General features: G+C 52.2%; 1 protein-coding gene across 1 annotated transcript in view; it reads left to right on the top strand.

Annotated features, from left to right (window-relative positions):
• The window catches only part of LOC139253816 (large neutral amino acids transporter small subunit 2-like), a 96,793-nt gene extending 84,763 nt beyond the window's left edge, over positions 1-12,030 (top strand). Inside the window, exons 8-9 of the mRNA XM_070873578.1 lie at positions 6,956-7,133; positions 9,565-12,030. Coding sequence (XP_070729679.1) covers positions 6,956-7,133; positions 9,565-9,743 — 357 coding nt within the window. The 3' untranslated portion in view covers positions 9,744-12,030. The remainder of the gene's footprint in view (positions 1-6,955; positions 7,134-9,564) is intronic.
• Positions 12,031-17,388: the final 5,358 nt, after the last annotated feature.

Here is a 17,388-nt window from a genome sequence, read left to right as displayed (position 1 = left end):
CTCTGTCTCTCGCTCTGTCTCTCGCTCGCTCTGTTTCGCTCTGTCTCTCGCTCGCTCTGTCTCTCGCTCTGTCTCTCGCTCGCTCTGTCTCTCGCTCGCTCTGTTTCGCTCTGTCTCTCGCTCGCTCTGTTTCGCTCTGTCTCTCGCTCGCTCTGTCTCTTGCTCACTGTCTCTCGCTCGCTCTGTTTCGCTCTGTCTCTCGCTCGCTCTGTTTCTCGCTCTCTCTGTCTCTCGCTCGCTCTGTCTCTCGCTCGCTCTGTATCTCGCGCTCTGTCTCTCGCTCGCTCTGTCTCTCGCGCTCTGTCTCTCGCGCTCTGTCTCTCGCTCGCTCTGTCTCTCGCGCTCTGTCTCTCGCTCGCTCTGTCTCTCGCGCTCTGTCTCTCGCGCTCTGTCTCTCGCTCGCTCTGTCTCTCGCTCGCTCTGTCTCTCGCGCGCTCTGTCTCTCGCGCGCTCTGTTTCGCTCTGTCTCTCGCTCGCTCTGTCTCTCGCGCGCTCTGTCTCTCGCGCGCTCTGTTTCGCTCTGTCTCTCGCTCGCTCTGTCTCTCGCGCTTTGTCTCTCGCTCGCTCTGTCTCTCGCGCTCTGTCTCTCGCTCGCTCTGTCTCTCGCTCGCTCTGTCTCTCGCGCTCTGTCTCTCGCTCGCTCTGTCTCTCGCGCTCTGTCTCTCGCTCGCTCTGTCTCTCGCTCGCTCTGTCTCTCGCGCTCTGTCTCTCGCTCGCTCTGTCTCTCGCGCTCTGTCTCTCGCTCGCTCTGTCTCTCGCTCGCTCTCGCTCTCGCCCTCTCTCGCTCTGTCCCTATCTCTATGTCTCTGTCTCTCTCGCTCTGTCCCTATCTCTATGTCTCTGTCTCTCTCGCTCTGTCCCTATCTCTATGTCTCTGTCTCTCTCGCTCTGTCCCTATCTCTATGTCTCTGTCTCTCTCGCTCTGTCCCTATCTCTATGTCTCTGTCTCTCTCGCTCTGTCCCTATCTCTATGTCTCTGTCTCTCTCGCTCTGTCCCTATCTCTATGTCTCTGTCTCTCTCGTTCTGTCCCTATCTCTATGTCTCTGTCTCTCTCTCGCTCTCGCCCTCTCTCGCTCTGTCCCTATCTCTATGTCTCTCTCGCTCTCTCTCTCGCTCTCGCTCTCGCCCTCTCTCGCTTTGTCCCTATCTCTATGTCTCTGTCTCTCTCGCTCTGTCCCTATCTCTATGTCTCTGTCTCTCTCTCGCTCTGTCTCTCGCTCTCGCTCTCGCCCTCTCTCGCTTTGTCCCTATCTCTATGTCTCTGTCTCTCTCGCTCTGTCCCTATCTCTATGTCTCTGTCTGCTTTGTCCCTATCTCTATGTCTCTGTCTCTCTCTCGCTCTCGCCCTCTCTCGCTCTGTCCCTATCTCTATGTCTCTCTCGCTCTCTCTCTCTCTCTCGCTCTCGCCCTCTCTCGCTTTGTCCCTATCTCTATGTCTCTGTCTCTCTCGCTCTGTCCCTATCTCTATGTCTCTGTCTCTCTCTCGCTCTGTCTCTCGCTCTCGCTCTCGCCCTCTCTCGCTCTGTCCCTATCTCTATGTCTCTGTCTCTCTCGCTCTCGCCCTCTCTCGCTCTGTCCCTATCTCTATGTCTCTGTCTCTCTCGCTCTGTCTCTCTCGCTCACGGGCACGGTTTGATTTGTGTTCACTTCCACTCCAGTAACTGGCTGGCCCCTGGATGCTCACTAGCTAATAATTCAGCGTTAATTCCTGCTCACTGAATATTCCGATCACTGAATGTATTTCTCTGACACGATAGTGCTGAGCTCACTCACCCAGAAGTAACGGGGCTCTGAGTGCTTCATGTTTCGGAGAACATCTCGCCAGGATGGGTACACACCTCTCCAGATGGCCCTGTGTATGGTGACCATTCTCTCTCTCGCTTCACCTCCCTCCTACCCCTCCTTTCTCCCTCTCCCCTCTCTCCGTGTCTCTCTCTCTATATCCCTATCCTGCAAGTCCCGCTCACCCATCACCCCTGTGCTCGCTGACCTGGGAGTACCTCCATTTTAAAATTCTCATCCTCAAATCCCTCCATGGCCCTCGCCCCTCCCTATCTCTGTAATCTCCTCCAGCCCCACAAACCCCCTCAAGATGTCTACGCTCCTCTATTTCTGCCCTCCTGACCATCCCTGATTATAATCGCTCCACCATCGGTGGCCGTGCCTTCTGTTGCCTGGGCCCCAAGCTCTGGAACTCCCTCCCTAAACCTCTCCTCCTCTCGACCTCTCTCTCCTCCTTCAAGACGCTCCGTAAAACCGACCTCTTTGGCCAAGTTCACCTGTCCTGATATCCCCTTATGCGGCTCGGTGTCAAATTATGTTTGATAATTGTAATGTATGCACCATGTGAGGATGCTCACAGGTTTGTGGAGCTGTTGAGGTGGGAGTGGCTTAGCCAGTCACGTGATGTTCACAAGGCTCAATAAAACCCCAGCCAGTTGGGTTCGGGGGATCCACGACGGGGCAGGTGGTTGTGAGCCTGGTGGATGAACTGGTAATGTGCCGTGTGATTGTTAAACCTTTTGCTAATAAACCCACTAATTCTCAATAGTAAAAGCAAAAGACTGCGGATGCTGGAATCTGAAATAAAATGCTGGAAATACTCAATGGGCCAGGCAGCATCTGTGGAGAGAAAAACAGAGTTAACGTTTTGGGTCTGTGACCCTTGGTCAGAACTGCCAATTGGCTGAGATACGCATACATCACCTCAGGATGGCCCTAAGTTCTGACGGGGCTTGACAGGGTAGATGCAGGGAGGATGTTTCCCCCCGGGCTGGAGTGTCTGGAACCAGGGGTCACAGTCTCAGAATAAGGGGCCGCCCATTTAAAACTGAGCTGAGGAGGAATTTCTTCTCTCGGAGGGTTGTAAATCTGTGGAATTCTCTGCCCCAGAGAGCTGTGGGGGCTGGGTCATTGAATATATTTAAGGTGGAGATAGACAGATTTTTGAGCGATAAGGGAGTGAAGGGTTATGGGGAGCGGGCGGGGAAGTGGAGCTGAGTCCATGATCGGATCAGCCCTGATCGTCATCACGGGCAGACCCTCGAGTCGAGGATGACTTGCTTCCATGTCAAAAAGTTCACGGGTGTTTCGATGAGGGACCTGATATTCCGGATCCCGAACTACATATTGAAGGGTGGAAGATGCCTGTGGGTGGATTTGTTTAACGTGGGGTGGCAAGGGTTAAGCAGGATGACCGGAGACTAGCTCTGTTGCACGGACCCAGTGCGCACACACATATCGCACAGTGTGGGCTGGGCCCCGGGCCCCGGGCCCCGAACTCCCGCCTCTCCTGGGGCCCCGATCACATTAGCCCATGATCTTATTGAATGGCGGAGCAGGCTCGAGGGGCCGAATGGCCGACTCCTGCTCCTGTTTTCTTACGGATTCTGGGGCTGGGGTCCCTGAAGTCCCCTCGATCCCGCCCCCTTCTGATTGAGAGGGGCTGAGAATGCCGGGAGCGACCTGCGAGGTGGTGCGGAAGGGGTTAATAGCGAAAGGAAGTGCAGTAGCCTGCAGATTGCTGAGTGGAGAGGTGCCGGGGCCCTCTGTAAACGCTGATAAGAGAGCGGATCTGAAAGGTGCTGACGTTGGAAGATTCACTGAATTCAGCTCAGTTAATGGAGCTGGAAGTGATTGCAACAGCCAGCCATAAATTAATTGATAATAAGGCTAATGGAGGTGGACCCTGGACCCTTCCACCCTCTTCCCCCCCCCCCCGGCAACAGAGGGACGACTGAAGGGAAAGCACAGGTTCTGTCACGGAGTGCTGATGGGGCTTGGGGGCTTCGTGTACACATCACTCAAAACTAGTGAATCAGAAAGACTTGCATTTATATAGCGCCTTTCACGACCACTGGATGCGCTTCACAGCCAATGAAGTACTTTTGGGAGTGTAGTCACTGTTGTAATGTGGGAAATGCCAATTTGCGCACAGCAAGCTCCCACACACAGCAATGTGATAATGACCCAGATAATCTGTTTTTTTGTTATGTTGATTGAGGGATAAATATTGGCCCCAGGACCCCGGGGATAACTCCCTCTAGCTCTTGTTCCAAATAGCACTGTGGGATCTTTTACATCCACCTGAGAGAGCAGACGGGGCCTCGGTTTAACGTCTCATTCAATAAGATCATGGCTGATCATTCCCTCAGTACCCCTTTCCTGCTTTCTCTCCATACCCCTCGATCCCTTTAGCCATAAGGACCATATCTAACTCCCTCTTGAATATATCTAACAAACTGGCCTCAACAACTCTCTGCGGCAGGGAATTCCACAGGTTAACAACTCTCTGAGTGAAGAAGTTTCTCCTCATCTCGGTCCTAAATGGCTTACCCCTTATCCTAAGACTATGACCCCTGGTTCTGGACTTCCCCAACATCTGGAACATTCAGTCCAGTCCCGTCAGAATTTTATATGTTTCTATGAGATCCCCTCTCATCCTTCTAAACTCCAGTGAATACAGGCCCAGTCGATCCAGTCTCTCCTCATATGTCAGTCCCGCCATCCCAGGAATCAGTCTGGTGAACCTTCGCTGCACTCCCTCAATAGCAAGAACGTCCTTCCTCAGATTAGGAGACCAAAACTGAACACAATATTCCAGGTGAGGCCTCACCAAGGCCCTGTACAACTGCAGTAAGACCTCCCTGCTCCTATACTCAAATCCTCTCGCTATGAAGGCCAACATACTATTTGCCCTCTTCACCGCCTGCTGTACCTGCATGCCAACCTTCAATGACTGATGTACCATGACACCCAGATCTCGTTGCACCTCCCCTTCGGTGGCAAAACACTTGACACCGAACCACATAAGGAGAAATTAGAGCAGGTGACCAAAGAGGTCGGTTTTAAGGAGCGTCTTGAAGGAGGAGAGAGAGGTCGAGAGGTAGAGAGGTTTGGGGAGGGAGTTCCAGAGCTTGGGGTCCAGGCAACAGAAGGCACAGCCACCGATGGTGGAACGATTATAATCAGGGATGCTCAGGAGGGCAGAATTAGAGGAGTGCAGACATCTCGGGGGGTTGTGGGGCTGGAGGAGATTACAGAGATAGGGAGGGGCGAGGGCCATGGAGGGATTTGTAAACAAGGATGAGAATTTTGAAATTGAGGCATTGCTTAACCGGGAACCAATGTAGGTCAGTGAGCACAGGGGGTGATGGGTGAGTGGGACTCGGTGCGAGTTAGGACACGGGGCAGTGAGCACAGGGGGTGATGGGTGAGGGGGACTCGGTGCGAGTTAGGACACGGGGCAGTGAGCACAGGGGGCGATGGGTGAGTGGGACTGGGTGTGAGTTAGGACACGGGGCAGCGAGCACAGAGGGTGATGGGTGAGCGGGACTCGGTGCGAGTTAGGACACGGGGGCAGCTGAGTTTTGGATCACCTCAAGTTTAGGTCGGGTAGAATGTGGGAGGCCAGCCAGGAGTGGGTTGGCATAGTCCAGTCTGGAGGTAACAAAGGCATGGATGAGGGTTTCAGCAGCGGATGAGCTGAGGCAGGGGACGGAGACGGGCGATGTTACGGAGGTGGAAACAGGCGGGTTTGGTTATGCTGTGGATAGGTGGCCGGAAGCCCATTTCAGGGTCAAATATGACGGCTAGGTTGCGAACAGTCTGGTTCAGCCTCAGACAAATGTCTGAAGCCACACCAGACTAAAAGGGTTAAATTATGGAGACAGGCAACACCGACTGTGGCCTGGGTATGGAAGGTTAAAGGGTGATCTAAGCGAGGTGTTTAAGCTGGTTAAAGGAGTTGATTGTTGGAGAGAGGGTATTCCCTCTGGTGTGGGAGTCCAGGGGGCATAGCCTTAACGTTCGAGCCAGGCCGTTCAGTGGGGTATGTCAGGAAACACTCCTTCACACAAAGGGCCGTGGAAATCTGGAACTCTGAATCCCCCAAAAAAGCTGTTGAGGCCGGGGAGGGGCAGTTGAAAATTTCACAACTGCGACCGATAGATTTTTCTTTGGCAAGTGTGTTAGGGGGATGTGGTCTCAAAACTGCTGGATGGAGTTAAGATACCGATCAGCCGCGATCTAATTGAATGGGGGAGCGGAGTTGAGGGGCTGAACGGCCTCCTCCTGTTGCGATGGTTGTAATGCGTCCGGCCCGGACTGTGCCCCTCACCCCAGCAAGGTGAAAGGTCACCGTCTGACCCACTGCGACCCCACCCAGTCCCCCATCAGAGAGTGGGGTGGCAGAACAGCGGGGGCTGGATTTGACCCCAGCTCCCAGAAGGTGAAAGGTCACCGTGCGACCCAGTCCTCCTTCAGAAAGTGGAGCAGGTCACAGACAGACCTGCATTTAGATAGCGCCTTTCACGACCAAAGCACTTTACAGCCAATGAAGTACTTTTTGGAGTGCAGTCACTGCTGTAATGTGGGAAACGCCAATTTGCGCACAGCAAGCTCCCACACACAGCGATGTGACAATGACGCAGATCATCTGTGTTTTTTTGTTATGTTGGTTGAGGGATAAATATTGGCCCCAGGACACCCGGGGATAACTCCCCCCTGCTCTTCTTCCAAATAGTGGCCGTGGGACCTTTGACATCCACCCCGAGAGAGCAGACGGGGCCTGGGTTTAACCGAATGAGGGCACCTCCGACAGTGCGGCGCTCCCTCAGCCCTGCCCTGGGAGTGTCGGCCTGGATTTTTTTATTTTTTTTGTGCTCAAGTCCCTGGAGTGGGACTTGAACCCACGACCTCCTGACTCCGTGTCGAAACTGGAAAACGCTTGAGTTTGTGTTAAAGTTGTTGACGCCAACAGGTTTCTGCTCATTGCACCGACACTTCGTTTTACAACGGGGCTCCTAATCAACGACACTAAAATCTTGGAACGCCAATCGCAGATAATGTTTGATTTCCTTCGCCAATTGGGTTGACCTTTGAGCCCCCCCCCCCCCCCTCCCTGGCGGTTTTAGCTGACTCTGGTCCTTTTTCTCCCTTCTCTCCCGCATGCAGGTGAACCTAATCTTCCCCGTGGTGTACCTCCTGTTCTGGGCCTTCCTGCTGATCTTCAGCCTGTGGTCGGAGCCGGTGGTGTGTGGGATTGGCCTGGCCATCATGCTGACCGGCGTCCCTGTCTACTTCCTGGGGGTCTACTGGAGCAACAAGCCTCAGTGCTTCGACAACTTTGTCGGTAAGGATGTCGGCGGGCAGCTTTGCCGTGCGCGCGCGCCCGATCGCCGTGCGCTGGTTTCCCCCTCCCTCCCCCCCCCCCTACCGTCCTCTGTCCCCGGCCTCCCGCACTTGACAAAAACAAAATGGCGCCCTTGACCAATTGGGCCGAAGAAATAGGCGTTTGCCCCGGCGACGTTCACCGCTTCAGGGCGCCCCCCCCCCAGAGTGCTTTGCGGCCAGCGAGGTATTTTTGTGTTTAAGTGTGGTCGCTGTTGTGAAACGCAGCGGCCGTTGTGAGCACAGCAAGATCCCACAAGCATCAATGTGAAAATGACCATTTTATCTGTTCAGCGACGTTGGTTGAGGGATGTAAAAAATTGGGACAGCGGAGAGAGAACTATCCCCCTCTCCCCCCACCCCCCCCCCCTTTACCCCCCCCCCCCCACCGCTCTTCATCCAGTAGCGGCCGTGGGATCTTTTATGTCAGCCCCCAGAGGGCAAACAGGGGCCCTCGGTTTAGCGTCTCAGCCGAGAGACGGCCCCTCCCGACACTGCAGCACTCCCTCGATACCGGCACTGGGACTGTCAGCCCGGGATTTATGGGGCTCGCGACTCGAGACTGGGGGCTCGAGTCCGCAACCTCCCGGACCTCCGAGGCCCGAGTGAGAATGACCGAGTCGTGGCTTGAAAGGAGAGGAACAATGTTACACCGACGTTAAACCGAGGCCCCGTCTGCTCTCTCAGGGGGGCGTAAAAGATCCCACGGCCACTATTTGGAAGAAGAGCAGGGGGGAGTTATCCCCGGGGTCCTGGGGCCAATATTTATCCAACATAACAAAAAAACAGATTATCTGGGTCATTATCACATCGCTGTGTGTGGGAGCTTGCTGTGCGCAAATTGGTGTTTCCCACAATACAACAGTGACTGCACTCCAAAAGTACTTCATTGGCTGTAAAGCGCTTTGAGACGCCCGGTGGTCGTGAAAGGCGCTATATAAATGCAAGCCTTTCTTTAGTAAAATGTCCCAAGGTGCTTCACGGGAGCGATGATTTGACACCGAGCCACGTAAAGGAGATATTAGGACACTGACCAAAAGCTTGGTCAAAGATGTTGGGTTTAAGAAGGAGAGAGGTGTTAGGGGAGGAAATTTCAGAGCGTGGGGCCTACAAAGGTGAAGGCACAGCCACCAAAGTTGGGTTTGAAAGGAATCTATGGTGAAGTGAGGGACACGCATAAGGCCAGAATTAGAGGAGCGCAGATACCTCGGGGTGGGGGGGCAGGGGGTTACAGAGATAGAAACATAGAAACATAGAAAATAGGTGCAGGAGTAGGCCATTCGGCCCTTCTAGCCTGCACCGCCATTCAATGAGTTCATGGCTGAACATTCAACTTCAGTACCCCATTCCTGCTTTCTCGCCATACCCCTTGATCCCCCTAGCAGTAAGGACCTCATCTAACTCCTTTTTGAATATATTTAGTGAATTGGCCTCAACAACTTTCTGTGGTAGAGAATTCCACAGGTTCACCACTCTCTGGGTGAAGAAGTTCCTCCGCATCTCGGTCCTAAATGGCTTACCCCTTATCCTTAGACTGTGACCCCTGGTTCTGGACTTCCCCAACATTGGGAACATTCTTCCTGCATCTAACCTGTCTAACCCCGTCAGAATTTTATATGTTTCTATGAGGTCCCCTCTCATTCTTCTGAACTCCAGTGAATACAAGCCCAGTTGATCCAGTCTTTCTTGATAGGTCAGTCCCGCCATCCCGGGATAGGGAGGGGCGAGGGCCATGGAGGGATTTGAATACGAGAATGTTAAAATGGAGGTGTTGCCGGACTGGGAGCCAGTGTAGGTCAGTGAGCACAGTGGGTGATGGGTGAGTGGGACTTGGTGCGGGTTAGGACACGGGGCAGTGAGCACAGGGGGTGATGGGTGAGTGAGACTGGGTGCGGGTTAGGACACGGGGCAGTGAGCACAGGGGGTGATGGGTGAGCGGGACTGAGTGCGAGTTAGGACACGGGGCAGTGAGCACAGGGGGTGATGGGTGAGCGGGACTGGGTGTGAGTTAGGACACGGGGCAGTGAGCACAGGGGGTGATGGGTGAGCGGGACTGGGTGCGAGTTAGGACACGGGGCAGTGAGCACAGGGGGTGATGGGTGAGCGGGACTTGGTGCGAGTTAGGACACGGGGCAGCAAGCACAGGGGGTGATGGGTGAGCGGGACTGGGTGTGAGTTAGGACACGGGTGCAGTGAGCACAGGGGGTGATGGGTGAGGGGAACTCGGTGCGAGTTAGGACACGGGGCAGCCGAGTTTTGGATGATCTGAAGTTTAAGGAGGGTGGAAAGCGTGAAGCTGGGCTAGGGGAGCGTTGAAATAGTCGAGTCTGGAGGTAACGAAATGGCCCGCCCCCGTCTCAAGCTGCCCTCTCTCTCTCTCTCGCCTCTTCCAGACAGCATGACTTACTTTGGCCAGAAGCTGTGCGTGGTGGTTTACCCCGAGGAAGCCCCCAAGAAGGTGGAACAGGAGATGCAGGACCTGGCGTCGTCCATTTGCGTCAACCTGAAGGAGGAGGAGGAGGAGGAGGAGGAGGTCCAGGGGAGCTCCAAGCTCAAAGGCACCGACGCATGAGGGCCAGGAGGCAGGCGACACTCGGGCCCAGCTGTGCGGAAGGGGAGGGGGAGGGGGGCGGCGGAGGCCTCGGGTCAAAGGTCGGGCCCGACTCTCCGCTGGGACCTGACGTTGTGAAACTGCGATTGTCTTTTGTTTCTATTTTACGGGGCGTGGGGAGGGAGGGGAGGTGGGGAAGTATATATATATATATATAAAATGTACTGGATTGGCCCAGAGAGGGAAGACCAGGCGCCATCTTGAATTATCCGTTTGCAAGGGGCTTGATTGACAATGGACCGAGAGAGAAGGGACGCCCCTTTTTTCTGGCGGTGGGGAGGGTGGACCGTGAGGAAGAGGCGGGAATATCTTCAGCTATTGCCGCGACGATGGCTTTGACCGATCCACTCGCTGCGTTGCCATCTCCCAACAGAAGGAAGGATCTCCGCCTCACATGGGTAAAACACACCACTAAAACTCCTCAGTCATCTCATCCCGAGGGTGTGTACTTGTGGCGCACTCTGCTTTTAGTCTTTGATTTGAGGCGAGATTTTTTTTTAACGGCTTGTTCTGCTCTTGCTGCGGGGGGGGCATTGTTCCGGCGACCATTTTGGAACCGGGTCTCCCAACCCCGGAAGCAGCCCGGCTTTCTCCAGCGTACAGGAGGCCTCAAGCGCCAAGCCACCCCAGAATGCAGCTTGGCATGTCACAAGGTGTCAAGCCCACCCAGAATGCAATGGGCATGTCACAAGGTGTCAAGCCCACCCAGAATGCAATGGGCATGTCACAAGGTGTCAAGCCCACCCAGAATGCAATGGGCATGTCACAAGGAGTTGGGCCAACCCAGAATGCAATGGGTATGTCACATGGTCTCAAGCCTACCCAGAATGCAATGGGCATGTCACAAGGCGTCAGGGCCCACCCAGAATGCAATGGGCATGTCACAAGGTGTCAAGCCCACCCAGAATGCAATGGGCATGTCACAAGGTGTCAAGCCCACCCAGAATGCAATGGGCATGTCACAAGGAGTTGGACCAACCCAGAATGCAATGGGCATGTCACAAGGAGTTGGACCAACCCAGAATGCAATGGGCATGTCACAAGGTGTCAAGCCCACCCAGAATGCAATGGGTATGTCACATGGTCTCAAGCCCACCCAGAATGCAATGGGTATGTCACATGGTCTCAAACCCACCCAGAATGCAATGAGCATGTCACATGGTCTCAAGCCCATCCAGAATGCAATGGGTATGTCACATGGTCTTAAGCCCACCCAGAATGCAATGGACGTGTCACTCCATTTTTTATCTTTAAACAAATGATTTGTAAAATTGAAATTCAAAGACAAAAATGACCTTCCTGCTGAGAAATATTGACATGTTGGTTAATGAATTCCATCAATTCCTTCAGCCGAGGTTTTAATTCGAGTGCATTTACAGCATATTCTCTGTTAAACATAGTTGACCAGTTTTCTCTCGATCACCTCACTGCTGCTCTTGAAGAAATGTGAGAAAGCAAATGGGGCCTGCTTGGAGTGTCCTGATGGCCATAGGCCTATGTTGTACCGCCATACAATGTACACCCCCTCACCTTTCCCAATGTGACTCCAAAACTCAAATTGGCTGCCATTTGTAGGTTGGCAGCCATTTGCAGTGTGTCTCAGTCCAACGCTGGCAGCCATTTGCAGTGTGTCTTTCAGTCCTACGCTGGCAGCCATTTGCAGTGTGTCTTTCAGTCCCACGTTGGCAGCCATTTGCAGTGTGTCTTTCAGTCCCACGCTGGCAGCCATTTGCAGTGTGTCTCAGTCCCACGCTGGCAGCCATTTGCAGTGTGTCTTTCAGTCCCACGCTGGCAGCCATTTGCAGTGTGTCTCAGTCCCACGCTGGCAGCCATTTGCAGCGAGTCTCTCCGTCCCACCCGCCCCAGAACCTCACCCTCCAGGAGATGGTGGATGTGTTCGCTGGGCCCTTCTCGTTCTCCCACGGCTCCAACCTCCCCCCCCTCCCAAGGCCCCCTCTCCACACCACAAGAGCCACCCCTTCCAGGAGAGCCTGGTGGGTTTCCCAAGTGGACCCGAAGGCCCGCATCCAACAGGAGAGGGAAACCACGACGGAATATTTCACATGGGACAGCCCGCTCCAACTTATAACCACTTAAAGGTGCTAAACTTCAGCAAGCATTAGCTGACTAGGTGAATTCTACACGTATTTAAGTGTTATACAACTGTCATAAAGCAGTGTCTGCTTGTTTATCAGTGTAAGACTTGTATTGCAGATTGTCAATTAAACTTTGTGAATTTTATTATTAATTTGGTCTTTGTACATTGTCCCATCACACACTCCCAGGGCAGGTACAGGGGGTTAGATACAGAGTAAAGCTCCCTCTACACTGTCCCATCAAACACTCCCAGGGCAGGTACAGCACGGGGTTAGATACAGAGTAAAGCTCCCTCTACACTGTCCCATCAAACACTCCCAGGGCAGGTACAGGGGGTTAGATACAGAGTAAAGCTCCCTCTACACTGTCCCATCAAACACTCCCAGGGCAGGTACAGCACGGGGTTAGATACAGAGTAAAGCTCCCTCTACACTGTCCCATCACACACTCCCAGGGCAGGTACAGGGGATTAGATACAGAGTAAAGCTCCCTCTACACTGTCCCATCAAACACTCCCAGGGCAGGTACAGGGGGTTAGATACAGAGTAAAGCTCCCTCTACACTGTCCCATCAAACACTCCCAGGGCAGGTACAGGGGGTTAGATACAGAGTAAAGCTCCCTCTACACTGTCCCATCACACACTCCCAGGGCAGGTACAGCACGGGGTTAGATACAGAGTAAAGCTCCCTCTACACTGTCCCATCAAACACTCCCAGGGCAGGTACAGGGGGTTAGATACAGAGTAAAGCTCCCTCTACACTGTCCCATCAAACACTCCCAGGGCAGGTACAGGGGGTTAGATACAGAGTAAAGCTCCCTCTACACTGTCCCATCAAACACTCCCAGGACAGGTACAGCACGGGGTTAGATACCGAGTAAAGCTCCCTCTACACTGTCCCATCAAACACTCCCAGGGCAGGTACAGGGGGTTAGATACAGAGTAAAGCTCCCTCTACACTGTCCCATCAAACACTCCCAGGGCAGGTACAGCACGGGGTTAGATACAGAGTAAAGCTTCCTCTACACTGTCCCATCACACACTCCCAGGGCAGGTACAGGGGATTAGATACAGAGTAAAGCTCCCTCTACACTGTCCCATCAAACACTCCCAGGGCAGGTACAGGGGGTTAGATACAGAGTAAAGCTCCCTCTACACTGTCCCATCAAACACTCCCAGGGCAGGTACAGGGGATTAGATACAGAGTAAAGCTCCCTCTACACTGTCCCATCACACACTCCCAGGGCAGGTACAGGGGGTTAGATACAGAGTAAAGCTCCCTCTACACTGTCCCATCAAACACTCCCAGGGCAGGTACAGGGGATTAGATACAGAGTAAAGCTCCCTCTACACTGTCCCATCACACACTCCCAGGGCAGGTACAGGGGGTTAGATACAGAGTAAAGCTCCCTCTACACTGTCCCATCAAACACTCCCAGGGCAGGTACAGGGGGTTAGATACAGAGTAAAGCTCCCTCGACACTGTCCCATCACACACTCCCAGGGCAGGTACGTTTCCCGTAACCCTGCTCTCCCAGAGATCACGGGGCCGATGCCAAGATTCCGATGTGCGGCCGGGTGTGAATGAGAGGATAAACGTCCCTCTCGAGTGCCCAAGACGCCCCTCCCCCAACACCACACCCCCTTGGTCTGCCAACCACAGAACAGACCAGGCTTCACCGAGCAGCGATTTTATCAATTTGCAAGCCGTTTATTCTGTTAGACAAAGGGCGCTTATATAATCGTCGCAGACAAAGGGGCCTTTCAAAGAGCTCAAGTTACCTCGTGGTTCCGAGTCCAGCTCTGTTTACCTGGGGAAGGTCAGTATAGTTTGTCCGGACCCTGTTCACAGCAGTAACACCCTGTACTCTCCCCCACCCCCCCCCCCCCCCCCCCCCCCCACTGACTCCTGCTGAATGATATTCAACTGTGTGAGGCATCACGGCTAGTCCTTTCAATCACCAAACCCCACACATACAAACTCACACACACACACACATACGCACACTGACACACACACACACACACACACACACATACACACTGTAATGTAGATAATGACTCGAAGGACTGTAACTCACTCAGCTGCAAACCTGGTTCAACTTTATTCGCGCCCAAAGTGCGCACGAGACATGGTACTCGCACTTATATACCAGGGCCCGCGCACACACGCGTACAGCCCGATGACCTCTGACAATGGCGCCCCCTGGTGTCTAGTGACCCCAAGCATCAATACATAACAACATCCCCCTTCAAGATCTTAGTATCAGTCTCTTTACAAATTAAGACTGTCCGGGGCTTTTCGCACACAAGTTGATCTCCAGTTCAACTCCAATTGACTGGACTCAGCTTAGGCCTCACAGCCTTAGTGTCCCACAGCTTGTCGAATGCCCTTTGGCTCATTATCGACTGGCTCGCACCCCGTGTCCAGCTCCATTGATACAGGCACATCATTCAGCTTCACATTAACGATTATCGGTTGGCTCTTCGTCAGGAACGAATACAGGCCGTACACTTCCTCCTCGGGTATCTTGGGTTGCATGTCTGGGCCAGCACTGGACTGGTCGTCATCATCCACGTGGTGAGCCGCAGCACGCTTGCTCAGTTGTGGACACATTCGCTGATTTCGAACAGTCTTTACAAATGTACTGTTTAAACCGACACTGATAAGGCCGATGATAGCCGCCACAATGCCAACAGGGTGAAATCGGACTCGTACCCGTTGGCGGACTTTGAACAGCTACAGGTTTCACATACGCAGTCGAGTAGGCCCTGCCATAAGCAGCTCTGCCAGGCGACAACACAGAAACATAGAAAATAGGTGCAGGAGTAGGCCTTTCGGCTCTTCGAGCCTGCACCACCATTCAATAAGATCATGGCTGATCATTCCCTCAGTACCCCTTCCCTGCTTTCTCTCCATACCCCTTGATCCCTTTAGCCGTAAGGGCCATATCGAACTCCCTCTTGAATATATCCAATGAACTGGCATCAACAATTCTCTGCGGCAGGGAATTCCACAGGTTCACCACTCTCTGAGTGAAGAAGTTTCTCCTCATCTCGGTCCTAAATGGCCTACCCCTTATCCTTAGACTGTGACCCCTGGTTCTGGACTTCCTCAACATCGGGAACATTTTTCCTGCCTCTAACCTGTCCAGTCCCGTCAGAACCTTATATATTTCTATGAGATCCCCTCTCATCCTTCTAAACTCCAGTGTATAAAGGCCCAGTCGATCCAGTCTATCCTCATATGTCAGTCCAGCCATCCCGGGAATCAGTCTGGTGAACCTTCGCTGTACTCCCTCAATAGCAAGAACGTCCTTCCTCAGATTAGGAGACCAAAACTGTACACAATATTCCAGGTGAGGCCTCACCAAGGCCCTGTACAACTGCAGTAAAACCTCCCTGCTCCTATACTCAAATCCTCTCGCTATGAAGGCCAACATGCCATTTGCCTTCACTACCTGCTGTACCTGCATGCCAACTTTCAATGACTGATGAACCATGACACCCAGGTCTCGTTGCACCTCCCCTTTTCCTAATCTGTCACCATTCAGATAATATTCTGCCTTCGTGTTTTTGCCCCCAAAGTGGATAATCTCACATTTATCCACATTGTACTGCATCTGCCATGCATTTGCCCACTCACCTAACCTGTCCAAGTCACCCTGCAGCCTCTTAGCGTCCTCCTCACAGCTCACACCGCCACCCAGTTTAGTGTCATCTGCAAACTTGGAGATATTACACTCAATTCCTTCATCTAAATCATTAATGTATATTGTAAATAGCTGGGGTCCCAGCACTGAGCCCTGCGGCACCCCACTAGTCACTGCCTGCCATTCTGAAAAGGACCCGTTTATCCCGACTCTCTGTTTCCTGTCTGCCAACCAGTTCTCTATCCACGTCAGTACATTACCCACAATACCATGTGCTTTAATTTTGCACACCAATCTCTTGTGTGGGACCTTTCAAAAGCCTTTTGAAAGTCCAAATACACCACATCCACTGGTTCTCCCTTGTCCACTCTACTAGTTACATCCTCAAAAAATTCTAGAAGATTTGTCAAGCATGATTTCCCTTTCATAAATCCATGCTGACTTGGACCGATCCTGTCACTGCTTTCCAAATGTGCTGCTATTTCATCTTTAATAATTGATTCCAACATTTTCCCCACTACTGATGTCAGGCTAACCAGTCTATAATTACCCGTTTTCTCTCTCCCTCCTTTTTTAAAAAGTGGTGTTACATTAGCTACCCTCCAGTCCATAGGAACTGATCCAGAGTCGATAGACTATTGGAAAATGATCACCAATGCATCCACTATTTCTAGGGCCACTTCCTTAAGTACTCTGGGATGCAGACTTTCAGGCCCCGGGGATTTATCGGCCTTCAAACCCATCAATTTCCCTAACACAATTTCCCACCTAATAAGGATTTCCTTCAGTTCCTCCTTCTCACTAGACTCTCGGTCCCCTAGTACACCCAGAAGGTTATTTGTGTCTTCCTTCGTGAAGACAGAACCAAAGTATTTGTTCAATTGGTCCACCATTTCTTTGTTCCCCATTATAAATTCACCTGAATCTGCCTGCAAGGGACCTACATTTGTCTTCACTAATCTTTTTCTCTTCACATATCTATAGAAGCTTTTGCAGTCAGTTTTTATGTTCCCAGCAAGTTTCCTCTCGTACTCTATTTTCCCCCTCCTAATTAATCCCTTTGTCCTCCTCTGCTGAATTCTAAATTTCTCCCAGTCCTCAGGTTTGCTGCTTTTTCTGGCCAATTTATATGCCTCTTCCTTGGATTTAACACTATCCTTAATTTCCCTTGTTAGCCAGGGTTGAGCCACCTTCCCCGTTTTATTTTTATTCCAGACAGGGATGTATAATTGTTGAAGTTCATCGATGTGATATTTAAATATTTGCCATTGCCTATCCACCATCAACCCTTTAAGTATCATTTGCCAGTCTATTCTAGTCAATTCGTGCCTCGTACCATCGAAGTTAGCTTTCCTTAAGTTCAGGACCCTAGTTTCTGAATTAACTGTGTCACTCTCCATCTTAATAAAGAATTCTACCATATTATGGTCACTCTTCCCCAGGGGACCTCGCACAACAAGATTGTTAATTAGTCCTTTCTCATTACACATCACCCAGTCTAGGATGGCCAGCTCCCTAGTTGGTTCCTCGACCTATTGGTCTAGAAAACCATCCCTAATACACTCCAGGAAATCCTCCTCCACCGCATTGCTACCAGTTTGGTTAGCCCAATCAATATGTAGATTAAAGTCGCCCATGATAACTGCTGTACCTTTATTGCACACATCCCTAATTTCTTGTTTGATGCTGTCCCCAACCTCACTACTATTGTTTGGTGGTCTGTACACAACTCCCACCAGTGTCTTCTGTCCTTTGGTATTCCGTAGCTCCACCCATACCGATTCCACATCACCCAAGCTAATGTCCTTCCTTACTATTGCATTAATTTCCTCTTTAACCAGCAACGCCACCCCACCT

The sequence above is a fragment of the Pristiophorus japonicus genome, unplaced genomic scaffold, assembly GCF_044704955.1.
Source record: "Pristiophorus japonicus isolate sPriJap1 unplaced genomic scaffold, sPriJap1.hap1 HAP1_SCAFFOLD_515, whole genome shotgun sequence".
Lineage (NCBI taxonomy): Eukaryota > Metazoa > Chordata > Chondrichthyes > Pristiophoridae > Pristiophorus > Pristiophorus japonicus.
Note: the sequence above shows the minus strand (reverse complement) of the source record. Positions and strands in the feature narration are given on the sequence as shown.